General features: G+C 53.8%; 1 protein-coding gene across 10 annotated transcripts in view; it reads right to left on the reverse strand.

Annotated features, from left to right (window-relative positions):
- The window catches only part of CHD6 (chromodomain helicase DNA binding protein 6), a 100,879-nt gene that overhangs the window by 21,608 nt on the left and 52,590 nt on the right, over positions 1-26,681 (reverse strand). For 8 of the 10 annotated variants that reach the window (XM_077787056.1, XM_077787051.1, XM_077787057.1 and 5 more), the window contains 20 exons: positions 22,423-22,916; positions 18,753-18,891; positions 18,080-18,229; positions 15,355-15,420; positions 14,841-14,899; positions 13,900-14,017; positions 12,702-12,788; positions 12,332-12,481; positions 11,931-12,052; positions 11,091-11,334; positions 10,490-10,666; positions 8,813-8,956; positions 7,802-8,057; positions 7,137-7,347; positions 6,424-6,619; positions 5,748-5,912; positions 5,182-5,361; positions 4,340-4,450; positions 2,818-3,020; positions 2,217-2,416 (listed from right to left, as the gene is read on the reverse strand). In XM_077787056.1, the coding sequence (XP_077643182.1) occupies positions 2,217-2,416; positions 2,818-3,020; positions 4,340-4,450; positions 5,182-5,361; positions 5,748-5,912; positions 6,424-6,619; positions 7,137-7,347; positions 7,802-8,057; positions 8,813-8,956; positions 10,490-10,666; positions 11,091-11,334; positions 11,931-12,052; positions 12,332-12,481; positions 12,702-12,788; positions 13,900-14,017; positions 14,841-14,899; positions 15,355-15,420; positions 18,080-18,229; positions 18,753-18,891; positions 22,423-22,883 (3,439 nt within the window). In that variant the 5' untranslated portion in view covers positions 22,884-22,916. The remainder of the gene's footprint in view (positions 1-2,216; positions 2,417-2,817; positions 3,021-4,339; positions 4,451-5,181; positions 5,362-5,747; positions 5,913-6,423; positions 6,620-7,136; positions 7,348-7,801; positions 8,058-8,812; positions 8,957-10,489; positions 10,667-11,090; positions 11,335-11,930; positions 12,053-12,331; positions 12,482-12,701; positions 12,789-13,899; positions 14,018-14,840; positions 14,900-15,354; positions 15,421-18,079; positions 18,230-18,752; positions 18,892-22,422; positions 22,917-26,681) is intronic. The other 2 variants (XM_021536641.3, XM_021536633.3) reach the window with 1 other exon arrangement.

Genomic DNA, 26,681 nt, shown 5'->3' on the forward strand with positions numbered 1-26,681 from the left:
TTGGGTGCTGTGCTCCCCCCTGTGATCACATGGATGTCGGATTGAGGAGAGCTCCAGGATGCCCTAGCAAGGCCTTAAGGTTGTTGTTCCTTTCTGCACATCACGGATGGGGCACGACTTGCCCGGTCAGCTCTCTGCAGACACAAGTGGCACCTGAGGCTGCCTGGGGAGCCACAGCAGTTACTGCTGAAGGCTTTCCTGACTGAGGAAGGAGCACTGCTCTGTTCTCGCTGCTCTGCTTCTGCTCTTCTCCATCTTCCAACGTCAGGCTGAGATGTCGTTGCTCCTCTGGCCCAGACAACACGGAGGTTAAACAGGTGGGAAAGGCCATCCCAAAGAGTTGATGGAGAAGCTCCTGGTCACTTTGCTGGTCAACAGTCAATGCTCTTGCACTAAGGCAATCCTGACCATCTGCTGAAACCGTGGCTTGTTTGTTACTTGGCATTATCTAAATCAAGTTGACTCATAGCAGTTTATTTGCTTCTGACTCTTGTTCTACTTCCCACAGGACTCTCAAGCCCACTCCCAACTGCTCTCAGGGCAGGACTGTGTGGCAAGAGCAGGAAGCAGCAATGCCAAAATGACTCCCATTGCAGGAGGTGACTGGAATAACTTATGGCAGACAACAAAAGCCACATCTTTGGACTTGGACCATCCTTGGACACACTGCAAAAGCTAGTTGGACACTTCCAAGCAGAAGTAAATTATGATGTTGGATTTTAAGCACCAGTTATGATGCACTTGGCGCTCAGCAGCATCACCACTTCAGAACAGCCTTCCCTGTGCTCCACCATCTGGGAACAGAAGTCCCAGGTTTCAGCCCAGCTCCATTATGTCAAAGGAAGTCTGGAGAGTTCCAGCCCCCTCATTACTCACCTTGTGCCACAGATCACAAGTACAGAACAAGTACAAGCAGCACATGGCTGCTGGGCTCAGACTCTGAGCCCCATTCTCCTGTCCTGAGAGCCACAGGATGCAGGCATTGTGCTGCAAGGTCAGCCAGAGCCCTCTGGCACAGCAGGCAGTGACCACATGTCCCAGGCCACAAGCCCAGATGCAAGGAGCCAGCAGCCACTCTGTGTTCACAGATGAAGACAAAGGCCCTGTGGCTGCCTCATTCACAGGGTGGGCTCTGTGGCTGCCCCAGGCCCAGGGAAGCCTACAGAGAGCGGCCACTGTGCTTGCAGGTGGGGAGGCCAATCTGCAGTGTCCATCACTGGGGCAGAGCTAGAGCCAGAGAGAGAGCAGGGCTGGGAAGCCTCTGGGTGACCTGTCTGAAGCTAAGGATATGCTGGGAGCTCCTACACTACAGAATACAGACACCTCTAGCCAACAGATCTGTGATCTGACATGTGAACCTCAGACATACTGCCTCTCAGTAGAGAGCACAACCAGGCCTAGGACAAGGGTGCTGCTACACAGAGTAAGAGAAGGCAACATCAACTGGGGAGCACTTATGCATTGTGTAAGTCTCAGGACAAACCAACACTGCACCTCCACCCATCAGGGCAGGGACTGCAGACCCGTATGTCTGGGACAAACACCATGGTGAGGGGAAACAAAAGGAGAAAAAAAAAGGGAAATCACAAAATCACAGAATATTCTGAGTTGAAAGGGATCCATATGGATCATTGAGTCCAACTCTTAAGAGAATGGCTCATATGGGGATCAAACCCACAGCCTTGCTGTGAGATGGATGCTCAGCTGCACCCCACAGCTGTCCATGTTGCCCAGAGGCAGAGGCAGGGTCCTGTACCATGTCCATGCTGCACCTTCTGAGGCCCTGAGGAGCAGCCTGAGGCATGCCCATGCCCTGAGAGGAATCAGCACTCTCATCCCTATCAAACTCAACATGTTCATACAGTCACTGGTGTTCATGAGCTCACTGCCCAGCATCTCCCTGTACAGGAGAACCATGACAGTATTCACAGGCCAGAAAAGACTTAGCAGCACTTCTGCTCCCACCACAAGGCTCTTCTGCATTGAAAGCCAGAGAACAGCCTTGCTCACTCAGCCAGCCCCTGCTGCTGGCTCTGAGAGTCAGTATGGAGGTCAGCTCCACGGAAGCCCCTTTTTCAGTACTGAAATTGCAGTACTGAAGCACAAACACTTGCAGACTGCTTCCATCAGTTCTGCTTTGAATTCTGCAGCCACAGTCCTGCAGGCTGGCACAGAGCAACAGGTACAGATACAATGGCAGAGAGAACACGCAATACCTGAGTGATTCTGCAGAGCCTGATTCTGGCCATCCTTTGTCGGCGTGATGAGATCCCAGATAAAACTCTTGATCTTGTCATCCCCTTTGTAGTGTTTGACGCAATACACCAGCAAGGCCCGACAAATCATCTCCATGTCCTTCTCATTCAGGTGCCACTTGAACCGCCCATGGGTCAGGATATCTTTCCAGCGTCCCCAGCTGAAACAGCAGGAACACAGAGTAAACACTCCTGTGCAGTTAGAGACCTTGCTGGAACCTCTTTCCAGGAGCTCCTGCGAGGGCACAGCCCTGCCAGATCCCCCAGACAGGGATGTTTTGCCCACACATTACAGGAGGAGAGAGGGAGAGAGGTTTGCAGGACTGAACAGGGAAGAGGCAGGAGCAGACTCTGGAAGTGCCAACTGCCAGCTTTGTCCTGCTAATTCTTCTTCCATCCCAAACATTCACTTAGAGCCCAGGTCCCACCAGCGAGGTCACTGCTGGAAGGAGACAACACAGCAAGCAGGACCGACAGTAAGTGGCTGGTGCAGCCAGTGAGTGCATGTGGGCACTGGGGCAGCTGGAGGCTGTGGCTGTGCTCTCACACGGGTGAGACTCACCCAAATATGAGCAGGTTCTTCTCCACACGGAAGCACTCAGCCCGCAGGTATCGCCGCGTCTTCTCGTTCAAGCGCCGCGAGCGTGTGGGTCGCTCATCCGAGTCACTGTCCAGCTCAGAGAACTCCATCAGCTCGTCCTCTTCGAAGGAGTTGTAATGTTTGGTTTGCTTCCGCACCCGGGGTCTGTCAATGACCAGGCTCTCCTATGATGGACAGAGCAGACAGCACTCTCAGGTACAGGCAGAAACACCTATATGTGCTCTTCTGGCCCCTGTCTCCTGGGCTCTGTTCAGCCTCTGGCTCCTGGCTTGCCAGTCCAGTGGCTGACTATCACCTTCCCACTAGGATACCTGCTTCAAATTACCTGTGTGCAGTTCTGCCTACACAAGTGACAACTCCTGACCAGCACAAAATTCAGCCTGCCTCTCTGTGTCCAAACTGCTGACTGCCAGAAGCTGACTCAGCTCTGAGCCACTCATGGCCCTCTCTGCATTGCCTGTGCCAAGTGCTGCACTGAAGGCAGTGTAATCTCTGTGTCAGGGGGACAGGTGGGCTGGAAAAGGAAAAGTGGCTTCCAAGAAGGTGCAAGAGGGAGCAATATTAAATTAAATAGCATGGACCTGCTCCCCTATCCTTACACTTTCCTGCTGAATGAACTAATGTAATGTAAATCTGCCTGGATTTCAGGTACACGGGACACACACACACACACACACACACGCGCGTGCGCACGCATGCACACACTCTCTCTCCCTCTCTCTCTCTCTCTCTCTCTCTCTCTCTCTCTCTCTCTCTCTCTCTCTCTCTCTCTCTCTCTCTCTCTCTCTTTCTCCCCCATTGCTCCAGCTTGAACAGTGAGCTCTGCAGAGTTGCAGGACCTTTCTCCTGCTGCTGTCTAAAACCATCTCGTACAGCATGGGGCTGCACTGGAGCCACTGGCAGCACCCTGTGCCTGGTGAAGGAGCTGGGAAGAGAGACCTGAGCTGCAGCCAAGCCCATCACCTCAGCAGGGCCAGCAGAGTATTGGGACTCCATCTGTCCCATCCTACCTCCTGACAGACAGAGGTACCAGTCAGCCCTCAGGAAAGAGAGCAGAGGGGCAGCTCGAATCGCTGTGCTCTGGGACCAGGGACAGAACTCATGGGAATGACTGGAGCTGCATCAGGAAAAGGTTCTTCTCCCAGAAGGTGGTCAGGCATTCAACAGGCTCCCCAGGGAATGGGCTCAGCTCCAAGACTGCCAGAGCTCAAGAAGCATTTGGACAATGCTCTCAAGCAGAGCGTGAGATTGTTGGGAGTAGCTAGGAGTACAGACTGAGTACCCCAAAAGATCAGGGAGACAGACCAATATGTGGCTAAATAAATCAGGGCTTTAGCCAGCATTTGTGGGTCAGTCTTCCCTTGCAGTAATTCTTGATGCCAAACAGAAACCTCTTCAGGAAGCTAGAGGAAGCATGCAGCTCCCACTTGGACACCAGGCCCCATGGTGCCAGATCAGCTGTTGGGCACAAACTGCATCCTACCTTTTCATTCTTGGCATCTGTATCGAGCTCTGCTATCTTGGCCCACTTTTGCCAGAAGTTGGGGTCATCTAAGGAAATGTCTGTTCTGTTTCCTGATGCTACAAAGCTGGCCTAGGAGAGAAAGAAGAGGAGTGAACAGGGTGCAACCCACCATCCAGGTGTGCTTTCTTCCATACAGAGATCCCCCACATGCCAGTCTGAATGCACAATCTTGCTGTTGTGGGATGTTACACCCTAAGCTGCTATGTGCCAGAGGGCTCTCTGTTTGCCTAACGGAGCTGAAACCCTCTGTTCTGCAGTCATGCCTGACCCACTGTAAATGAAGGCTGGGTTGTGCAAGAGGAGGAGAGCCCTTAGTGGCCCCAGCAGGCACCAGCCAGAGCATACCACAGAGCTGGCTCCTCAGGCTCTGTCTGGGGGTTTTGTCAGGCCCCACAGCACTCAGCTTCCACATGGCACAGCAGCACCTGGCTTCAGGCACCCTGCAGCCCAGCAGCTGGGTCCTGCCATTATCCTGGGGTCCCTATGGAGAGCCAGACCTCATGGCTGAACCTTCCTAGGCAGCCTTCTATCACCTGCCAGGCTGGTGGCTACTCCTCAATGCTCTGCTGACCACCAGAGAGACAGGAGACCACACCAGCCCCAGCATAGCCAAGGTCTCACTTGGCACACTGAGACAGCAGAGCTTGGCCTCCACGTGGACATGTCTCCATACACAAGTAAGAGGTTGGACAGGTGTCCACACACAGGTAGGAGGCTGGCTGACCACTACTGCCCTGCATGTTCTCCTTCCTCCACCCCCAAAGAAAATCCCCCTTCCCTCCCACTGGAGCACAGCATACCTTTGCAAATGTGGAGCCCTTTCCTTCAGACTGGATTGTGATGGTCTGTGTCCTGCGCTGGAGGATCTGATCAATGTCTTCCTCACAGAACTTTGACCCCTCATCCTCCTCATCCATGAGTGCGCCATAGGCACCCTTCCGCAGCAGGTCCTCCACCTCCATCTTGGAGAGCTGCTGAACCTGCTCAAAGCACAGGGGCATCACCAACCTGGCCAGCAACCATGACCACTGCACAACAGGAGAAGGCTCCTCCCTCTGCTTCAGGAGAAAGGGCTCTAAGCCAACCCAGACTTGCTGCTGCCAAAGCAAAGAGGTCACTTCAAAACTCTTTCTGAGGGACTGTCAAGAAATGCCACTCCAGACACAGCATCACATATCCCCTATCCCCATGGCAGTGCAGGAACAGCCTGGCAGCCCAAAGAGCAGCAGCGCAAGTGTGTGGGACTGGGCTCTCCTTCCTCAAAGCCTGCCCAGTCCCTGCTCTGACCTGGCAGTGACTTGCAGGGGGAGGAAGAGAGATCTCCTGCAGAGGCTCCCACCCGGCCCTGCTCCAGCAGCCAACCTACCCCATTGGTGCTGCCCTTGCGGTTGATGTCCTGCAGCACAGCTTTATCCAGGCCCAGCTTCAGGCTGGCCTTGTCAAACATCTCCCGCTCATAGGAGTTCCTGGTGATGAGGCGATAGACCTTCACGGCCTTGCTTTGCCCAATACGGTGGCAGCGAGCTTGAGCCTGTCAGTGCAGAGGGCACAGTGTCAGTGCAGGGAGCTGAGCTGTAAGAGGACTGTGTGACTTGCGGTACTCTGCATCAGCATCTACACTCAACCACAGTCACCTCCCATCCACCACAGCACCCTCATTTCCTGCCTGTGGCTGACCTGGCAGGGCTCTGGCACAGCCTGCACAGCTGTGGAGCAGGAATGAGAGATCCCAGCACCCTCAGGTAAGGACACAGGGCTCAGGCTGGAGCCTTGGCTCTCTGCAGATGTTGCACACAACACTGCACCCACTCCAAAAACAGGTATGGACACAGTGCTGCCTGCTCTGTGGCACATCAGTGTTTTCAGAGCCAAACTATGATCCCCTCCATGTCCTTTCCCCCGCTGCCGACATTCCTGCCAGTTGTTCTGACACCTCGTGCCCAGTACAGCTGGTGCTGCTGCCCTGTTCTCCCTGCCCGGCACAAGTGATAGAAGCTGTGCCTCAGGACCTCCTGACAGCCTGGCCGTGCCCAGCCCATCACCTGAAGGTCATTCTGTGGGTTCCAGTCAGAGTCGAAGATGATACAGGTGTCAGCAGCGGTCAGGTTGATGCCCAGCCCGCCTGCCCGCGTGCACAGGAGAAAGACAAAGCGATCCGAGTCGGGTTTGCAGAAGCGGTCGATGGCAGCCTGGCGCAGGTTGCCGCGCACCCGCCCGTCGATGCGCTCATAGGTGTACCTGCTCAAGACGGGGAGAGGTTAGAGCAGAATCACAGCAGTGCCTGAAGAGACTGTGGCCTTCACATCCCTTTTTGTTCCTTCCCTCAGGCTGTGTGGGCACACCAGCCAGGACTTTCTGGCATGACCTTTTGTGTGCCCATGTAGAGGCCCAGGCCCCATCAGCCTGCGTGCACTGTGGCTGCTCCCAAAAGTTGTGCCCCTTAAACAAAATCATCACAAACCCCATGCATGCTGCATGAATATGGGGTTCATGGGAACCAGGACCAAGGGAAGGATTTACTTCTACCTGTTCACTCTGAGGACTAGTCCTAGACCACACAGAATGAAAGGTCTGAGGTGCTTAGCTCTGGGGTCTCTGCACCCATCAGTAGTACAGGGCAACTCAGATCCATCAGTATGTGGGCACGGAATGGTGAAATCCCCACCCTGTTGCCACTGTTGCCTGTTGCCACTCTATGTGCAGAGCATGGAGGTACTGTGGAGGAGCCGTGGTGAATGCTGGAGCTTGTACTAACCGTCTCTGGATGAGATAGTCCTCCAGGATGTCAAGGCAGCGCACCATCTGTGAGAAGATGAGCACCTTGTGCCCACCAGCAATCAGCTTAGGAAGCAGCTTGTCAATAAGCACCAGCTTCCCAGCTGCCTGGATCATTGCCTGCAGCTGGAAATCTGGTGCCTCTGGGCAGTGTGTTTTACGGAAGTCTTCCAGGATCTTCTCCTCTGCCCCTGCCAGGTGAAAAGAGATGTGAGTTCTTGGCAAGACTGGCAGTGCAGCTGCCCAGGGCAGCAGCAAAGGACCACATGAGCAACAGAACTCAGGCAGTCAGAGCTAGGGAGGCTGACTAGAGACCTCCTGCAAACCTTCCGCTCCTGGGACTAAACTTCTGTAGGGCTCACATCAGCTCTTGGCAGAACAAGTTAGGCTGGGACATTGGTCCTATGTTGGAACACCCCCAAACACAGTGAGCCTCAGGAGACCCTAAGGAGCCCATCAGCAAGCAGCCCTTGGAGGGAGCTGGTCTGCCTGGGAACGCAACAGGACAGAGCACTGCCACGCCATCAGCAGATAGTACAAGGCCTGAACTGGCTCCCTAGCTGGGCAGGTTCTGCTGGGAGTGAACAGTAAATGTTGCAGCGATACCTGTGTGTCCCCCAACAAACCCCTGTGCACAGTCCTCACCATTGATGAGGTATGGGTGATTGCAGCACTTGCGCAGCTCCATCATGGTATTGATAAGGTTGGGCATATTGTGCTGGTTGGCACCCTTGGAGAGGAAGGAGAAATTCTTCTCCAGGATGGCCCGGTAGTATTTCTTCTGGATATTGGTCAGCTCCACCTCAATGATGGTCTCCTGCTTGGGTGCCAGATTCTTCTCTACATCATCCTTCAGCCGTCGCAGCATCATGGGCTTCAGGATGGACTGCAGCTTCTTCACCTGCAGAGCAAGCACAGACACTCATTGCCCTCCCTGCACAGCAGCACATGAACCAGCAGAGGGGTCTGCCAGACTGGAGCCTCCCCACGCTGCAAACCCACTACAGGTGACTAGAGCAGCTGCTCAGCAGCCAGCCAGGACAACTTCAGGGGCTGGCGTCCTTGGGGCAGTCATGAACCAGTCCCAGGCTATGAACTCCACATGCCTCTGCTGCCAGCAGCCTTAGGTGTCTGATACAGGAGGAGAGCTGAGAGTTTGGATGGTAGCTGAGATGGTGGTTGCTTCATGTGCCTGTGCCTACTTCCACAGAATGACAATCTTTGTACAATTTCCACATTCAAAAGGCAGTGGGGCAGCCCGGGCAACTAAGCAGCTTCCCATGACCCATACTCAAGGAGAGTTTTTAAGGAAGGCTCTTCAGGGGAACCCGACAAGGCTGATTGACACATGGACTTACTGACCTCCCCATTCCCCTTGCACTCTTTTTGGTCTCAGAGACAGACCAGGAGGGAGAGGCAGATAAGCTGTTCTACTCAGGCATGCAAGGGCAGCAGGGAGTGAGTTGGGACTAGAGCACTGCCTTGGTAGGGGCAGGTCTCCTCTCCCCAGAGCAGTGTTGGGGCTCTGTCAAAATTTTGCTTCTTTTGAGGAGTCCTATCCACTTCCACGAAGCACATGTCTGAATGCATGTCTGGTTTGGTCACCAGGTGTCCCAGTGGCCTGTGCTAAGTCACTGGTATCATTGCTCCAAGTACCTGCTCCTCTGTCTTCAGGTCTCCGAACTCTTCCAGAAAGGCTGTCTCTGAGGGGAACTGCTGTGGCTCCAGAAAATTTAGGAGGCTGAAGAGCTCCTCTACCGAGTTCTGCAGGGGGGTACCTGTTAGCAGCACCTTATGCTCCTGGGAACACAGAAAACAGGTTGAGGGCTCAACCCCATTAGCTGGGGTTGCAGGTGTCCCAAGAGCACAATGCTTCTTGTCTTCCAGCCTAAGAAGCACTCTGGGTGGCCTAGGACCACATACACACCGAGAGGCTTCCCTGGCCATGGTGACAGCCCTGACCGAGTCACTGCCACACAACACTGTCTTGTGGCTCCAGGACACTCCCATGCACATGTTCCAGTCCACCTCTGTGCAGCAACAGCCAAACTCAGGATCTCACACTGCTCCCAGGCTTCAGCCCTGCCCTGGCACAAGAGCGTCAGGTAGGGCTGTGCTGGTGCTGGACAGGGGTGCTGACAGAGCCCAAGCTTCTATGCAGCAAGGGGCAGGATGCTTGTCTTCAGGGCTCAGAACAACTGGGAACACCACCTAGAGCCATGGGACACCAAGGGGCAGCACTGGCCTGCTGCTAGGGACAGTCTCAGCAGGGTGCTCCAAATTAGGGTATGTCTGTGCACTTGGAACAAGGGGGAGCTTTTCTTAAGGGGTTCACCATGTAGGTACATGTGTAGTAAAAAGAGATGAAGTCCAAACAACCCGCAAGACCTGGGTCTGTGAGGATCAGATGATTCCTCAACGAGAATGCTCTCCCTCCCATGCCTGACACATGGGCACCACCAGGTGCTGGTCCTGGGTGCACCAGCTCTTCTGTCTCAACACTGTCAGAGCCTTCGGCTCACTACTCAGGCTAATCCTCCTGCACAGTCTAGTGCAGGAAATGTCCTCAGGAGTGGCCTGCTAGGAAAGAAGGGCAATTTTAAGATAGGAGACTCCCATAGGAGTTGTACAAAGGAAGGTGATGGTTTAGAAGAGGGACCAGTAGCAATCCTGCTTTGACCCAAGTTCACAATGCAGTAGAGCCCTACACAAGATACAAAGTCAGGGGAAACAGCAGGGTTTTTTGGAACTCCTGGGAATCACAAGACAAATTATTTTCAGAGCCCTGGCCCAGCTACGAGTGTGGTGGAAGCTGAGTACAGCTGGAAGATCCAAAAGGCCTGCTGGCCCTTGGTCCAGGTAACAGCAGTGCTGTTTATCCTGGCTGGAAAAGAGCTGGACATCCAAATAATTTCCCAGAGCAGCTCACTGATCCCTTTGTTAACCCACCCCTGGCATGGAGTAATATGTTTGCACAGCAGTAAGAAACCAGTTCGAACACCACAGCCCTGCCCAGTGTAGGGCACAAGGTATTGTGCAGGACTGGTCAGCAACTGTCCCCATGTACTGCAGCAGCTTACACTGTGCTGCAAGGCTGGGCAGGGCTCTGGCAGTGAGCACCCCCAGGTGGTAAGGCACAGGGGGAGGTAATATCCCACTTTGGCAAAAAGAAGTGTGTGAGGGCTGCAGGGCAGCAGTGCCTTGTCCACCAAGGGGCCCCCTGGATGGTTTTCCTCCAGCCTGGCACAGGGCCTAATCTGCTGACAGTGGCATCTGACTGCTCAGCGTGGCCATCTCCAGCACACCCTGTGAACCCAGGCAAGACATGCTCACCAGGGCCATGAGCTTCAGCCCCTCCAGGAGTTTGCAGTTCCTGTTCTTTAGACGATGTGCCTCATCAATGACCACACAGCGCCACTGGATCTTTTTCAGCTCTGGACAGTCAGCAAGGATCATCTCAAAGGTGGTGATAACCACCTGGAACTTGAAGATCCCAGGGAGAGGGTTACCCTAGGGAAACAGAAACCAGAGTTTGAGGTCTGCGAGGTGGCAGCACACTGTCAGACCTCCTGTCTCACAGTGTAAGCATCTGACTCTGAGCTGGAATTTCCCCAGAATAATCTCTCTCAAGCATTGGGCAGGGTTCTGCAAGCCTCCTTGATGGCTACAGGCTGTATATCTCCAATCCAGACACTGCCCCAGGGCAGACACATAGGCCTGGACAAGAACCAGGGCTATGCTGCACCCTCCCCGTTGTGCATGTGCCGTGCCTGTTCACTCACACACAGTGCAACCTGAGCCCATGCCAGCAAATGGGGCTGCAAAGATCACCTTTCCTTCCCTAAATGAACAAGCTCCACAGGCAGCTCAGTGCTTCCCAAGTAAAGGAAGCCAGGGCCACATGCTGGGAGGGCTGTGTGCATCAGTCAGTCACCTGTGTGTCCCTGTACACCATCTCGTACTGCTGGATCATCTGCCGGCTGATCTGGCTGCCGTGGTACACGATGGCGTTCATCTCTGTCCAGGTGCGGAACTCCCTCTCCCAGTTTGTGATGGTGGAGAGAGGTGCGATGATGAGGAAGGGGCCATGGATGCCCATCAGGAATATCTCTGAGAGGAAAGTGATTGACTGGATTGTCTTCCCCAACCCCATCTCGTCAGCCAGGATGCAGTTCTTCCTGCAGAGATGGACAGGGTCAGGTCAATGTGGCTCTTGGGGGCAGAAACCACTCTGTCACCAACTCTTTGATGGGATGTCAGGCAGACCACCTCTGGCCACACTTCTCTGACCCTCCAGCATGCAGTATGCAGGGACTTTGGTATAGCAGCCCAAATATGTCTGGGTAAGCCAGCCAACTTCTTGTAAGGTCATGGATTCAAAATCAGTATGAAAGATACTGGTTTTCTGATGGCCTGCTGCAGGCAAGGACATGCATATTCCCACCTCCCTGCCACACAGTGAGTCACCAATAGCCTGGCCAATACCAAAAAACCAGGTGTATGTTAGAACCATAGCTAAGCCCTATTATCTCCAAGACTCATCAGCATATACCAGGGAGAAACATTCCTAAAGATTCAGTTGCAAAGCTAAAGCAAATACACTGTTTCTGGCAGCTGCCTGCCAGCTCCAGCGCTTGAAGGACTCAGTGGCTGCTCTGTCAGACCCCTGTTTGTCCGCTCTGCTCCCCAGCTTCGCTGTTCCCATCACAGCACACACATGGCCTGCTGCCAACAGGACTGCTCATGGCAGCACTGGGCTCCAGCCCCTCCTCACCTGTTATACCAGTTAAAGAGCAGCCAGTTCATTCCCTCCAGCTGATACTCCCGCAGCTGGTTGCTGTTCTTGTACTCCCGGGACTTCTCCAGCTTCTGCCAGGACTCAGACGCTGGGCGCTCCTAGGAGGGGACAGAGGGAGCAGGTCCATGGGAGATGCTACTGCCCAGTGAGGCCAAATCACACTGCTGGGGCTGCACATCAGGGACAACATTTCAAAGCAGTCACTGACAGCTGAGTCATAGCAAGGGTTTGGTCTATGGAACCCACCCTCCGACCTCCAGAGGGGAGGATACAGGGCTTGCACTGCAGCACAGGGACAAGGTCAACACTGCTGGACTGTGGCAAGACACAGCCAGTCCCTGCGCCCAGGGCAGAGAGCTGCCAGCCGGGTACGTTACCTCAGGGTACGTTACCATGTGCTTGCTTTCTGGAGGAATTTGGAGAGCTTCAAACTCTTTAATCTTCCCTGGGTCAACATCCTCCTCCAGCTCCCAAGTGCTCTCCTCATAGGGCAGTGAGCACCACTTCACCAAGTAGTGAGTCACCTCCTGCAGCACAGAAATAAACAGGCTCAGAGGCAGGGAGGGTCAGCAGCCCTCCACTCAGCCTGTGCCAAAGGCCCTTGGAGACAGGGGAAGCCTGTGCAAGGGAAGGCTGGGAAGGCTCAGGGTGCTCAGAGATGACCCACAATGTACACCATGAGGCCAGGCCTCCTGTCAAGTCTCCCTCCTTCCCTCCATGGGGCAAGTAAGAGATGCAGTCTCTCACCTCCCCAGTGTCAGGGTCCTTTGTGTGAGCCACCTCCAGAATTCTATCTACCTCCACGTAGTCAGGGTTGAACAAATCTTCATCAGGCTGTGATGGCAAACAGTAAAACAGGAGGTAAGTTCAATGTGATTCCAGGGTTAAACAGATGGGCACAAGTAAACAGCTGCGGGGCATCTCTCCCCAGGATACTGCTAGCTGTGTGCAACACACCAAGTGCCCTGGACACAGGTACAGACGTCTGTCTCTCAGCAGGGAGGATGCAGGAACCTGGCAGAAGGCAAAGCTCTTTCTTTAGAGCAGTCACATGCTCCATGCTGCCCTTGCTGGAAGGCAGGAATGTCCTCTCCAGCCTATCAGGCCCCAAGGTACAAGTCCTAAACTGTCTACTCCAGCTGATCTCTGCAGCATCCAGAGCTGTGACAGCCACAGTGCACAGCACCCAGTGAACCACATGGCTGCAAGGGGTGACACCTTCGTCTTTGTCTCTGCCTCCCTCTTGCCCCACTTGGCCTAGTCCTTGGAGAGACATGACCTAGGGCTTGGGAAGGAGAAAAATCAGATTTCTACACTCACAACTTCCCAAGCCCCAGTTAGTTATAGGAAAAGAGCATGTGCTACTTGCTGAACTGTTGGTGGTACAGAGTGTTCCAACACATGGTTTTTTTTTGCATCCTGAGAAAGACCCCAAACAGACTCGTGAGTGAGAAATTTGACACACACCCCCAGCTTTCCAGCTACAAAGAAGAAATTTTCATAGCCTACTGGCCTGATTTACACTTGAAAGGGGCAGTTTGAAGCGATCTAACAACTATCTCTGGAGCAGCAGGATAAATTATAAAACACCTTTCATACTAAGCAAGATTAATCTTCTTATAGAGAAGAGCAGGCAGGAGCTGCCCTAAGCCCAGATACTTATAGCTCCCTCTCTCCCACAGCATCTCTGCTCCACCACAGAAGCACCTCCAGCCCTATATACTGCCCTCCTCACACCAAGCAACTCCTCCAGAGTTGGCAGTGCCCGGCAATAATTCCATTCTTCCATTACTGCTCATAATTCCACCAGTGACACTAGAGGTGTTCAGGGCACAATCACAGACCCTCAGCTCCAGCCCTGGTGCCTTTGGCCTGGAGATGGACTGGTCTGGGCAGCAGGGCCTGCTCAGAGTCAGGCAGCACTGCTACTGTGCTACACTCTCACCTCTGTAAAAATATGTTTCATCTGAGCCTGCTTGTTCCGGAAGCGCTTTATCTTCTGTGAGATCCTGGGGTCCTTCTCCAGCTCCTCCAGCGTTGCCCATTTACAGTGGAGGTAAGAGCTGCAGGGGGAAAAAAATCAACAACATGTGACAAAGAGGCCTTTGGTCCCAAACCATCCACCACACAGAGCAGCATGGATCTCCCAGCAATCCAGAGAATGCCCAGCCCATGCCTACGCCTATGCTTATGCCACCCCAAACTGGGGAAAGCCATGCCCCAGGACCAAGCCAAGACCAAGCACTGAAGCTGCAGCAACTTCCTTGCTTCCTACCACAGCTGGCTCAGGAGGACAGTGATGCCTTAAATTTTAGCTTTAATATTTTCCAATATTTTATTTAATTTTTTTTAATTGCAAATTCTGTACTGCATTAGTATATAACTCTGAACTTCATATAAAATGTTAGTAAGTTCTTTTCACAGTTTAAATCGACAAAACAATCCTTTTCCAGCCTGAGAAACAATGACACCATTGCAGCTTCAGGCCCAAAAAGTATGAACAGCGAATTGAGGAGAGCAAGCTGGGAGGATGGGACTTCATAACCTGAAGCTGTAACTGGACAATTAACCTAAATATATAAATGGACCAAAACTTATAAAAGTGTGAAAACTCATGACCCGTTGTCCATCCTGGGTGTACCTTCAGCCGGGGTCTTGTACTGCCCAAGATGTATCCTTTGAAGGCCTTTTAATAAATCCCTACTTTATTCCTTTAATACTGTCCAGCCTCTGTTCTAGGTAGCCTCTCAAGGCATCAACAGGGGCAGGAAAACAGGGATGCTGGGGCTGCAGCTAGGGGTGGGATGGAGGTGGGAGTGCACAGTCCTTGCTCCTCCATGCACAGGGCCCACAGAAAAAGCACCACAAGTACAACACTGCACGTACAAGTTCCTGTACTTGACGTAGAACTCCTCTGTCTCAAATGCCAGGCCTCCAGGATGAGCCTGAAACCAAGGGAAGGAGAGTCAGTGACAGTCAGAGACTGTGCAGAAGCTGGAGGGGCATGCTCAGCCATCCCCTGCCTGGCCACAGGCTCCATGGACTGAGCCCCAGGGATGGTGAGGACAGCCAGGCACTCATTGTGCTGCTGCTCCAAAGATGCAGTAGCCCTGGGGAACATGACATGAGACCATCCGTGAGCATGGGGGACTCTAACACCTTCTGGGCATCAGCCCAGGCCTGACTCCTTTCCAGAGGCTTTCTGGTGCCCAGGACAGGAGAGGCACCACATTGATCCACAGCTCAGAAAGGTGACAATCTGGTCACACCCCAGCACTCCACCACAGAAGCAAGAGCACCAACTGCTACTACGTCTCATGTCCCTGCTGCACAGGGCAGCCAGGTCCCATCCGTCCTCTGATCAGGGACTTCAAGCCCCACTGACATCTTTGCCACTCACCTCCTTCTGCACCATCCTGGAGGCAAGGATCTTCTCAATTATATTGGCATCATCCTCAGGAGGCTCCTGTGGACAGGAGAAGAGAGCTCTGTTTTTCTGCTTCATCACACGCCCCTGGCACTCTCCCAGCACTGAATGGCTGCTTGCTCCTCTCCCAGTCCTCCAGCTGGGCAGACAGAGTCAGCACTGGGAGCTGGGAGAGCTGTGCTTGGGGAGCCCCTGCTGCGTGTGAGGGTGTAGACGCTGCCAGCCCAGCTACACTCACCCTCTGCCTGTCCTCTTCAGGCTAGCCAGGCCACAGCATTGTCAGGTTTGCTCTGCGGGTCCTTCCAGCTACACCAGTGCAGCCAGAGAGGGTGGAAAGCCTCCCAGAAAAGAGGAGGGAGCTTGGGCACTTCTGCCCATGGATTCAAGGAAGGAATTACGCCAAAATGTGCACATTCCTGCTCCAAGCACTCTCCATGCCATGTTCTGGTTATGCCTTGGCAGCTATACAGCCCCATAATGCGGTATGGCCCCAAGGGCCTCAGAAGAGCAGGCAGCATGTCTGTCAGGCCCTGCCACATGTCACCCACACACTGTCATCTGCTCATGGCCACAGGACTCTCTGCTGGCACCCAGGAGTTCCCAGCACAGCTCCTCTTGCTGTGCACAGGCTTTGCTGTAGGTGGCCCTAATGCTGTCCTGCTGCCAGCTCTGGGGAGGTGGAGGCTCTCCTGGCTGCAGCTGTGCCAGGATCAGCCCCACCAAATGCCAAGGGACAAGAGAGCCATGCTTCTGCCTGTCTATGCTACAGAGAAGACTCACAGAGGAAGATGGAGGGGAGATGATGAACACCAAAAACATGGAGCCTGCTTGAGCATTAGAAATATCAGTTCTGCTTTGGCTGGAAAATAGTACAGCAGGAGGAGCAAAGTGCAGAGCAGAAAGCAGAAGGACCCTGTTCATTCCCTTCTGACAGAGGCAGAGTATGGACCAAGGCAAAGCAGCCCTGAGGTGTCAGTTTGCAGACTAGAAAGTCTCTAAAAGAATGGCATGGGGCAGGCTGGGGAAGACAGGGCACCCCACATGACTGATCTCAAAGTGTCTGGGAAAGCCAAGACCATGCCCAGGGCCACAGCAACCCTTCCAACCCCAGCTCAGAGGTGATTGCTGCCTTGGCACTGTCCTTGACTGCAGGGCAGGACGTTGGACCCAGCACCACAACAAAATGAGCTGGGAACAACAGGTCTGCTTGGGCTCCTTGGCTGCCCAGAGGCCCAGAGCAAGATTTCTGCCCTTTTTGGGGAACTCTGCCCTAAACTGGGTTAAGACAGCTCAAGAGAGCATGCAGAAGCACTCCTGCCACAGTCACCATGCAGCGCCTGTTCCCCTATTCCCAGGCATCTACCCTGGCACTGCTGGGCTCTGCTTGACTCTCCCACAGAGGGTTTGTGTGAACATGGCCATCACAGCAGTGCAGTGCCCCGGCACTGGGAGCTCCACAGCCCTTACATAGGCTTCCACTGGTCTGTGGCTCACTGTTGGCTGTCTGAAGGCTGCTGGAGGAGCCTTGCACTGCCCAAAGAGTTGTTTAGGACCGTGTCCATGATGCAGGGGGAAAGATGCAAGTCCAGGCTACAGAGAGAACAGCCCTGAGGTTGCAGCACTCGCATCCTGCCCTGCCTGTCAGTACTGATCCTGGGAGCAACCACAGGCAGGCTCAGCTGGGAAGGCTGGCCAGGCCTCAGAGCAACCACCCAGCCTAGCTGCTTTGGACATCAGCCTTAATGACCCATCTGGAACAGGACAAACTGAAGTGGAAGTTTAGGACTGAGAGGAGAACCAGGTGGAAGCATGGACACATGTCAAAGGCAGGTCACACCTGCTGCTTTGAAAATCTCACTTGGAGAGATGACTGCCAGGAGCCCAGCTGGGACACAGCCACAGGCAGAACCGAAGCAGCACTGGCAGCATGTCCTGCGGGGGTGTGGCAGCCTCAGGCCAGGCACGGATCATCAGGTCAGGGCTTATCAACAGAGCTAATACCCACCAAAACCTTGGGAAGAGGGGACTAGAGAGGGTAACAGAAACACCATGAAAACAACCAGTGACCATTATTAATATCTGACAGCTTTGTCAGTGACAAGAGAGATGGAAAGAGTTGCAGGATCCAACACACAGTCATGGACAGGCAGGAAGGAGCAGCCAGCACTGAAGCAGTGGGCAGAGGCCACAGTGGACAGCAAGGCCCAAACTGTAGTTTTGGTTGGCACTGGGTGGTCCTGCCATGCTGCCCAGACCCCTGCCATGCTGCCCAGCAGATCAGCTCAACTGGCAAGGGTCAGTCTGGCATCACAATGCTCTGAGGCATTGATGGAGAACAACAATTCAGGCAGAAAATGACACAATACCTATAAAGCCCTCAGCTGGCAGGAATAAAATAATAGGGTAATCGTGGACCTATAGAGACCAAAGCCAAAGGTAGGCATGGGCAGTGGGTAGGACATGTCTAGCTGTGTGACACATTTCAGAGGCCTTAGTCTCCAAGCAGGAGGGGACAGTTGGACCAGCATGACTCTTGTCCATATAACAGTTCCTAAAAAGCCAGCCTGAACCCTCCCAGACAGGCACTCTCTCACCCCATCTTTAAGATGGGACCCACCACTGCCTCAAGCCTCTGACATTTTGGAATACCCTGCATGAGGCAGATCCTCCACACCCCCACTCCCACCCCCAGCACTACCTCTGCCTGCCACGCCAGAGTAGAGGCTGAGAGCGCGGAGGTTCGCCCAGCTCCCAGCACGGCAATTGTCTCGCCGTCATCATCCACAACCTTGAAATCCAGGTCCTCGTTGTACTTCCTCCTCTTCACCTGCCGTCCTGAGCGTCGTTTCTGTATACAGCATGAAAAAAGGCAGTGCCAGGAGGCACGGATAGACCAAGTACCTCCTCCTTGCTTGAGTGGCACAGAGAAAGCCCCAGGGCTGCCAGAATTCCTTCCAGGCCCCAGCAGGATGGGGGTGGTAGGAAGAACAGGCACTCCTTGTGGTGCTGAGATCTCCACCCTGGACCACAGAGCCCCACCAGTACCCAAGACGTGAGGCAGAGGAGCCCTGTAGAGATGCAGGGCATGCAGCCCCCCAGGCTGCAGGGCCAACGTGTCTCCCTGTGTTGTGCCAGGAAAGGGAGCTGCCCAGAGCTGTGGTGGAGAGGGACACTCAAGGCTGACACATGCAGGGCTCAGGGCAGCAGTGTGCACACAACCCTGGGCCAACAGCTGACTTCAGGCTGATAGAAGCTGACCACAGTGCTGAACATGCTCTCTGATTCCTGTGCCCAGAGGCCCTTGTTGTGGTCCCACTGAGAGGCAGCCAGGATTTCCCCCACCAGCAGCCAGCTGAGGGCTTTGGACATACCTGGCTGTCAGCTGACTCTGCAGACTCCTCTGGGCTCTGTACGGATGGGCTCAGGAGATCCTGATCCAAATCCAAACTGTTCACTGGTATCTCATTTTTCCTCTTCCCTTTCTTCTTCTTCTCCACAGGGGTGTCTTTGCTGCCAAGGCAGACTGACAGTTAGATCATGTCCTGGGGATCCCAGGGGAGAGGCAGCAGGCACCACACAGAGCACTGCTCCCACCAGATCACCCAGAGGCTGCTCAAGGCTTCTGGGGCTTCCCCCAGCACTGGGGATCCCCAGTTGCTGATGCTCATTAAGGACACCAAGTGTTTCTCCATCCAGCTCCAGAACACTGGGATGAAAGGGTCCCCCTGCCCTGCCTGGTGTGAAGGCTGGGTGCTCTCACCAGCCAAGGGAACAACCTGACAGGGGTTGTAGGAGCTCCAGGGGATCAACTCATGGGTCTAGCACAGGCACAAAGAGGATCTCTCCACCACCAAACTCAGTACGCCAGGGCAGAAAGGTGCCTGCTCTCATCACAGAACTCCCAAACACATCCTGTGCTGACCAAAGGCTGACCAAAGTCAGAAATAAAGTTCAGCAGCTTCGGAGGCAACCCATGTCCTGGCACTGGAAACAAACCTTCAAGCCCAGTCTTAGGAGCACTTGCTACACTGCTGGCCACCTCCTGCCTGTGCCACAGAGCCCTGCCAGACCCCAGCAAACCTTTACACCAAGCCCAAGCTGCTCCAGTTCACGGTTTGTGTTCCTGAGTCACAGCACTGAGCCCCCTCCCGAGGCAGCTGAGCAGACTAGCATGAGCCTCCAGCTGGAGGGAGTTAAGCCCTGTGACTGCCACAGACACAGGAGGATGCAGATCCAACTCCCACAGGCACAATGGCCCATCACAGCAGTCACTGCTCACTCCAAGGGCCCGCTGGGAAGCTCTGTCCCACCAGGCAACTATTCTCCATGCTCAGGTCATGGAGGGGATTTGGGCTCTGCACCCATGAATCTCACCACCTTCCTGAAAAACATGGAAAGACAAGCCCAGTCCCATGGCATGTTCTCACAGTAAGGGCCACCTGCACCCCTGCCTGCACAAGGAAACAGGACCAAGGAGCACCGTGGTAACAAAACAACTGCTCACAGCATGCCAGTCCATCTTTTGCCTCTGCAAGGAACACTGTTAAGAGAATGGCTCCAAAGAGCTGGTGCTTGTCCCAGGGCTGAGCAATGCCTCCTTCCTCACTTCTAGCCTCACCACTTGTCCCCTCCACATACCAGATCTGCACAGTGGCAGAGGAACCATTAGTTTCAAAGTGATGTCAAGATTTTAGCTCCATTTAATAAGAAAAGTCTCTTCTTGCCTGTGACTAGCAAAAAATAAAGGCAAAAATCTGTTGTTCAGGCCAAAAATGCCCTGGCCATACATATACGCTTAAATTAGAGGCCCTGAAAATGCTCTGTGAGCAGTGCTTCCACCAAACAATAACTCCCAAGATATTGAATTGTAAGTCACAATTAATAACTGCTTCATTCATGAGTCAGTCATTGACTATGATTAGAAATAATTTAGAAGAAATTATGCCACAATTATCTGCCACTTAGAGAACTCACAGCAATCATTCCATCCACACAGAGTACAAACTAACCAAAGCCTACTGCTCACCTCTCCCCTCCCTGTACCGTCAGAGCCCCTCAGGCACCTCCCCAGCTCCATGTGGCCAGGGAGCACAGGGGGATACACAGCCCTGCTCCCTGCTGAGCTTCCACCCTGACACCCATGGCCATCCCTCACACAGGGGGGTTTGCTGGTGGCTGACCCAGAGCCTAAAGCAAGTCTGAAACATGGCTCAAAGGGGGGCTACAGAGGCAGAGAAGTTCTAAGGAGGACCCACAGGCTGGGCTTTCCCAGCAGCAGAGCTGGAACTAGGTCCTTCTGGAAGGCCTAGATGAGTGGGAGGAAGCACCACAGGCTCAGGCTATACTGGGATAGAGCATCAGGAATGCACAGAGCTTTGTGGAACTCCCAGACTACCAAACACTGTTTCTTCTGGCTGCATGATGTGCTACAGAGTTATATTACATTGTGTGGTTTGCATGAAGTGGCCTCTCCACCAGGGCTCTGCTGTACCCAGCACAGCAAGTTGGCTGCCTTTCAGCCCACCATGATGCCCCCAGAACCTGCTGTGCCCAAGTAGGAGAGCCAGGGTTTCCAAATCTGCAGCTGGGGTTACCCTGCCATGACCCCCATCTCTGGCAGGGTGATTTGTCTACCAGCTACTCACAACAGGTTGCACATACATGGGCTGCCCTGTATGCAATCGTCAACACCCTGCAAAGGCACTGCTGGACCTACAAGAGCCATGAATGCCTTCACAAATCTCCAAGGTCTGTTCTTCCCCTGGCTTCCCCTGCTTTGGTCTGGTCCCACAGGTCCTACTGCAGGGGCAGATCTCTGTGAACTGCCTGTATAGTAGGTCCTTACTGGTGGAGCAGAAGTGTCATTAGGAAAATCTGATAGCTGCATCCCTCATCCCAGGACCCATCCTGGGGTGCAATGCTGCATTCACATGGGCTTCATCCTTCCCTTCCTTGCCTGCAGCCCCTCTCCTTCCCTCTCCATCTCTATCCCTTTGCTGCAGCCTTCCCTGGGGCCTGGAGGAGCCCATCCCTCACCCTTGCAGCACTATCCGCTTGATCCGCCCATCTCCATCTGCTCTGCCTCACCAACTCATTACCAACATCTGCAGAGCTCTGGGCTCAAAGAAGAACACAAGTGACAGCACTGCATGGCTCAGGGATCTGCTGGGGACATGGCACCCAGCTCTCGTCCTGCTGAGCAACTCACACCTCCTCTTGTCCACAACTAGCCCATACCAATGGCACGAAAGGCCACCCCAATGGCAACTCCACAGCCATGGCCTCTCCAGGATCTGGCTGTCAGTGAGCTCTGAAGGAGGAAGGCCGTGGAAGACCAAACTAAATCGGTGCTCTTGAGACTTACTCTGCTCCCTGCACACACTCTCCATTAAAAAGAGACCAGAACTTCTGGCCAACCAGCCTGTTAATTAAAAGGCTGAGGAATTACTAGAGGCAGTGGCACTGGCCTGTGCAGTACAAGGGAGTCCTCAGGCTTCCCTCCACTGCTTGCTTTGACTGTCAGCACCAGCCCCACAGCTGCCAAAAGGAACAAGTCTTCCAGGAGAGGAAGAGGGGATGGGATCTGCTCCACCATCCTCCCAAACCTGAGCCAAGGGTGTGCAAGACCCTCATTTGCCCACAGTCCAGGGCCAGGTTTTTCTCACTCACATACCCTCTGCCCAGGCCCCAAATCATATAAGACAGGCCCTCCACCACACACCACCTCACTGTCCTGGTGGGACATCTCCCTAAAGTCCCTTTTGCTCTGGGATGCTCAGCACAAAGGCCAGACCAAGGAGACGCCAAGACTCTCCGGTCCTCTTAGGGATCTCAAGTCTTATGGAGCCATATCCCCAAAAGAGCACCTGCCTGTCCCATCTCTGCATGGCCAGAGAGCTCATCCTGGCATCCGAACCAGAAAATCCAGCTTTCACACCAAGTATCCTGCACACCCAGTGCTGCTCTCTCCCAGATGCAGCTCATGCAAGCCCACAGCCCTGTCCACAGCAGGCATAGGGAAAGGGCCACACTACCACCTACCTGCTCTTCTTGGATCTTGATCTAGGGGCTGGCTCAGAGCCACTCTTCTTGTCTTTAGACTCCTTTGGAGCTTTGGGTTCCCGAGGTTTCCGGGGCTTCTTAGCCACCTCCCTCTGCTTAGGCTCCTTCGGCTTCTTGGACTCCTTCACCTTTTTAGGCTCTTTTGGTTCTTTAGGCTCTCTCCTCCTCTTTGGTTTCACCTCCACAGCTGCTTTATCTCCCCCTTCCTGCTCTCCCAGATCCTTTTTCTTCCGTTTCTTCTTCACCCCTGTGCCCCCACTGTCCTGCATCCCGTTCTGGGCACTTGTCCGCTTCTGGGCAGCCCCATTGGGCTCCTCCTTTGGGCACTGGCACTGGCCACCTGTGTTTGTGGCTGTCACTGTCACCTGGTGGGGCACCTTGTCCTGTTCCTCACTGCTGGCAAAGGTATCCTGCGTCTTGCACTCCCAGGCAGACGACATTGGGGAGAGGCTCAGTGTTTTTAAGCTTGGCGGCTGCAGAGAGAACACAAGGCGACAGGTGAAGCAAATACCACAGCTGTAAACAGCAGGTGTTCCAGGGGAACCACAGCTCCACAAGCCTCCAACCACCCAGTGCAGCATGGCAGCATCCCTCAGCATTCGGGGACTATGGCTAACAGCCACCATGAGCAGACACAGCTCAACAGGAGGACCCCACCCCATCTCTGCCCAACAGAGGCTGACAGAGGCCTTTTGTCTCCCCACTAGCCCATGCAGGTCCCAGCAGAGGTGGCTAGCCCCAGTGTGTGCCCCAAACATTGCTCTGCCTTCGATCAAACACTCCAGACTCCACTTGCTCAGGCAAGAGCAACCTGTGCATCCACAGCACTTCCTGCCTGTTGCCCCGAGCCAGAGATTGTCCCAGCAGGGCAAGGAGAGGGAATTAGGGATGCCTAGCAGCCTACAGAAACAAAAATAGGGTTCCCAGGTCCATCTGGGGCAGAGCTTGAGGAAGAAGAGAACGTTTAGACCAGCACTGTTCACAGGAGCTTCTGTGTGCCGGGGCTCCCTCCAGGCCAGGAAAGAACAGCTGCTCTTCCTCCTTCAGCACTTCCTTAATTTCCTGTGAACTTTCCAGCACTGAATACTGAAAGGAATTGCCCCCAGCAGGCATGACCAGACAGCAGCACTGAAGGGCCCCACACTCCTCAAGCAGCAGTAGGAGTACCTGCTGTGAGGGCTCAGGCTCAATGTGTAGCAGCCTTCACTCCAGGAGAGCAGCCCAGGCTGGCAGGGCTGGCAGGGGACAGCCCAAGGAAGGGAGCTGTGGGTGACAATTCTCAATGGGAACCGGAAACATCCCTTGCAGCAGCTGCCAGAGCAAGAGAGAGCAAGGGATGCACAAAGGAGCAGGTAGAAATACAGTTGTGTGCTGCACGGATGGGGAGAGGAACATGTTCAGCTGCTCTACCGGTCAGTTCTCACCCCCAGTGCCCCAGCTCCTCCTAACACATGGCTCAGCCACGACCAGAGGGAAGCAGTGGCCATTGCTGGGCTTGCTCACGGCTAGGGGGCTCATAGGACAGCACCAGACCAAGCCCAGCAGCACGACTGGGGCTGGAAAGCTGGTCCTGCAACTGGGGGCTGATGGCAGTGCCATGAGACAAGACACGGGCCCTTTCCACCAGCCTGGAGATGCCACCTCCTCGTAGGGACCCTGTAGGGCAGCTGGTGAGTGGCCCAGGAAGTGCTGGGCAGCATTTCCTGTGCCTGTGGGGACAGGGGCAGTATTTGCCCTGCCACCTCACACACATGGCTGTCCTAGGCCAGGGGTACTGCTTCCTTCACAAGCCCCTTCCCTGGTGCTGAAATGGAGAGATGCCAGTGCCTCTGGCAGCAATGCCCTGGCTCTGCAGAACCCCAGCACCATCCAGTTCCTCAAGACACCTCAGAGCTGTGGGAGAAATGCAAATCTTTACATCTTACAGGCTGAGAACTGCAGCCCATCCAGGGCTATCTAGGCACAGTGTGCTCTGTAACACTCGGACTTCTGATTTGGATCAGATGGAAGCATTGACTGAAATAGACTGTAAGTGGAAAGGACCCTGACACCCCTGCAGCCCCCCACAAGTGGTGTCAGTCAAGCAGGCTGCACCAGCATCCCTCCCTATGTGCTGCCACCTCCAGCCCTGGCCCCTGCTGCTGGAGTAGCTATCACAGCACATCCCACCACAAGGACCAGCCATCACAGGGCACTTAAGGAATTAAAGGTCCTATTCAGGACCAGGAGAAAATCAGCACTATTGATGCTGCCTCTGGGACCACTGGCTATACAACGGGATCAGTCCCAGCCTTTGCATGCTTCAGCTCTTGCAAAATGGGGACCAGCTGCAACAATTTAGAATCACAGAATGGCCTGGGTTGGAAGGGACCTTACAGATGATCTACTTCCCTGCCATGTACAGGGACAACTTTCACTGGACCAGGTTGCTCAGAACTCCATCCAACCTTGACTTGAACATCCCCAGGGATGGGGTACTCACAGCTTGTCTGGGCAACCCCTTCCAGTGCCTCACCACCCTCACAGCAAAGAATTTCTTCCTAATACCTAATATTATATAAGTATCTATATATGTGTATTTCCTCCTAATATCTAATCTAAACCTACTCTCTTTCAGTTTGAATCAATTCCTCCTTGTCCTGTCACTACATGTAAAAAGTGACAAGTCCCTCTCCATCTTTCTTGTAAGCCCCCTTTAGGTAGTACCCCTGATAAGGACAGTAGAACAGAATAGCATTTTACTCACTTGATAAGAGCAGTAGAACAGAACAACATTTACTTTTGTCAAGGACAGTAGAACACAACAGCACAGCCTTGTAGAAATAGATAAAGGATGTAACTTAAGCAAACAGAAGTCATGCAAAATGCAAACAGGACGCCAGCTCAGCTCTACAAGCCTGGCATAGTAGAAGTTAGGCAAAACAACAATATTGTGCTTACTCAAAAGCAGGGGTTGAGAAACAGCTACCTAAAATGGAAACCAGAAGTTGAAGATAGACCCCAAAGAACCATTGTAAGGACTTCTGATAAGGGGTGCAACTACGTAAAATAAAGCCAAGGAAGTGTGGGGATAGCTAATGAATATGTAATTAGTGTGCATGATAAAAACCCTCTTCACCCAACACTCATCCCACTGAAATGGAGGAAGGATCACCCTGAGTGACCAGCACGCTGCAATAAGGAATGCCTTCTTCTAATACTCAAAATTGTGTTACAAAGTTTCTATCCAGACAATTTGAGTATCATTCTTTTAGGTAAGCACCCCTTAGGAACTGGAAGGCTGCAATTATGCCACCCCTAAGCCTCCTATTTTCCAGGCTGAACAAGCCCAATTCTCTCAGCCTTTCCTCCTAAGAGAGTTGCTCCATCCCCCTGAACTACCTGGTGGGCTCCTCTGGACTGGCTCCACCAGGTTCATGTCTGTCTGGCACTGAGGACTCCAGAGCTGGATGCAGCACTGGATGCAGGTGGGACCCCCACCTGAGGGGACTAGAGGGGCAGAATCCCCTCCCTTGACCTGCTGCCCACACTTCCTTTGATGCAACCCAGGACCTGGTTGGTTTCTGGGTGCCAGCACACACGGCTGGACGTGTGCAGCCTCTCATCCACCAGCACCCCCAAATCGTTCTCATCAGGGCTGCCCTCGATCTGTTCCTGCCCTAGTCTGGATCAGTACTGGGACTGATACCCAATCTACACTTCCTTAAAGATCTGCCAGCTCTGTTCCACTCCTTTGTCCCAGAGGGCAGTCTCCCAGGGAATCCCACCGACTATCTCCCTGAAGAGCTGGAAGTCTGTTTCCCTAACACTCAGCCAGCACCTTGGCCTGGGATGTCTATGGGAGTCAGGTGTCACAGCCTGCTGTGTCCCAGCAGTGCTGGTCCCAGTCAGCAGTGACTGTCTCATCTGGAGCAACCAGAAGCCTCTGGTGCAGGCCCTGCCATGAACGGGCTATTAAATGCCATCCTGTGGGACCCAGGAGCACAGCCAGGGCTCGCAGAAGGAACACATGCACAGAAAGCAGGGAGACCAGGCTGCTCCCACCAACTGCTGCCAGCCCAGAAACCATACTCAGAAAGCTGCTTGGTCTGTTTTGAGGGGAGAATGCTTCATGTTATGCTCCTGAAGCCCACAGCAAGCTCTGGCCATGCATGTAGGACTGTGCTGCCAAGTACAGGCTGCAGCGAGAGACTGGCACACTGCCATGAGCCAGGAAATGTGTTTTTTCTACTATCCCT

Source organism: Lonchura striata, chromosome 17 (assembly GCF_046129695.1).
Source record: "Lonchura striata isolate bLonStr1 chromosome 17, bLonStr1.mat, whole genome shotgun sequence".
In the NCBI taxonomy this organism is placed as follows: Eukaryota; Metazoa; Chordata; class Aves; order Passeriformes; family Estrildidae; genus Lonchura; species Lonchura striata.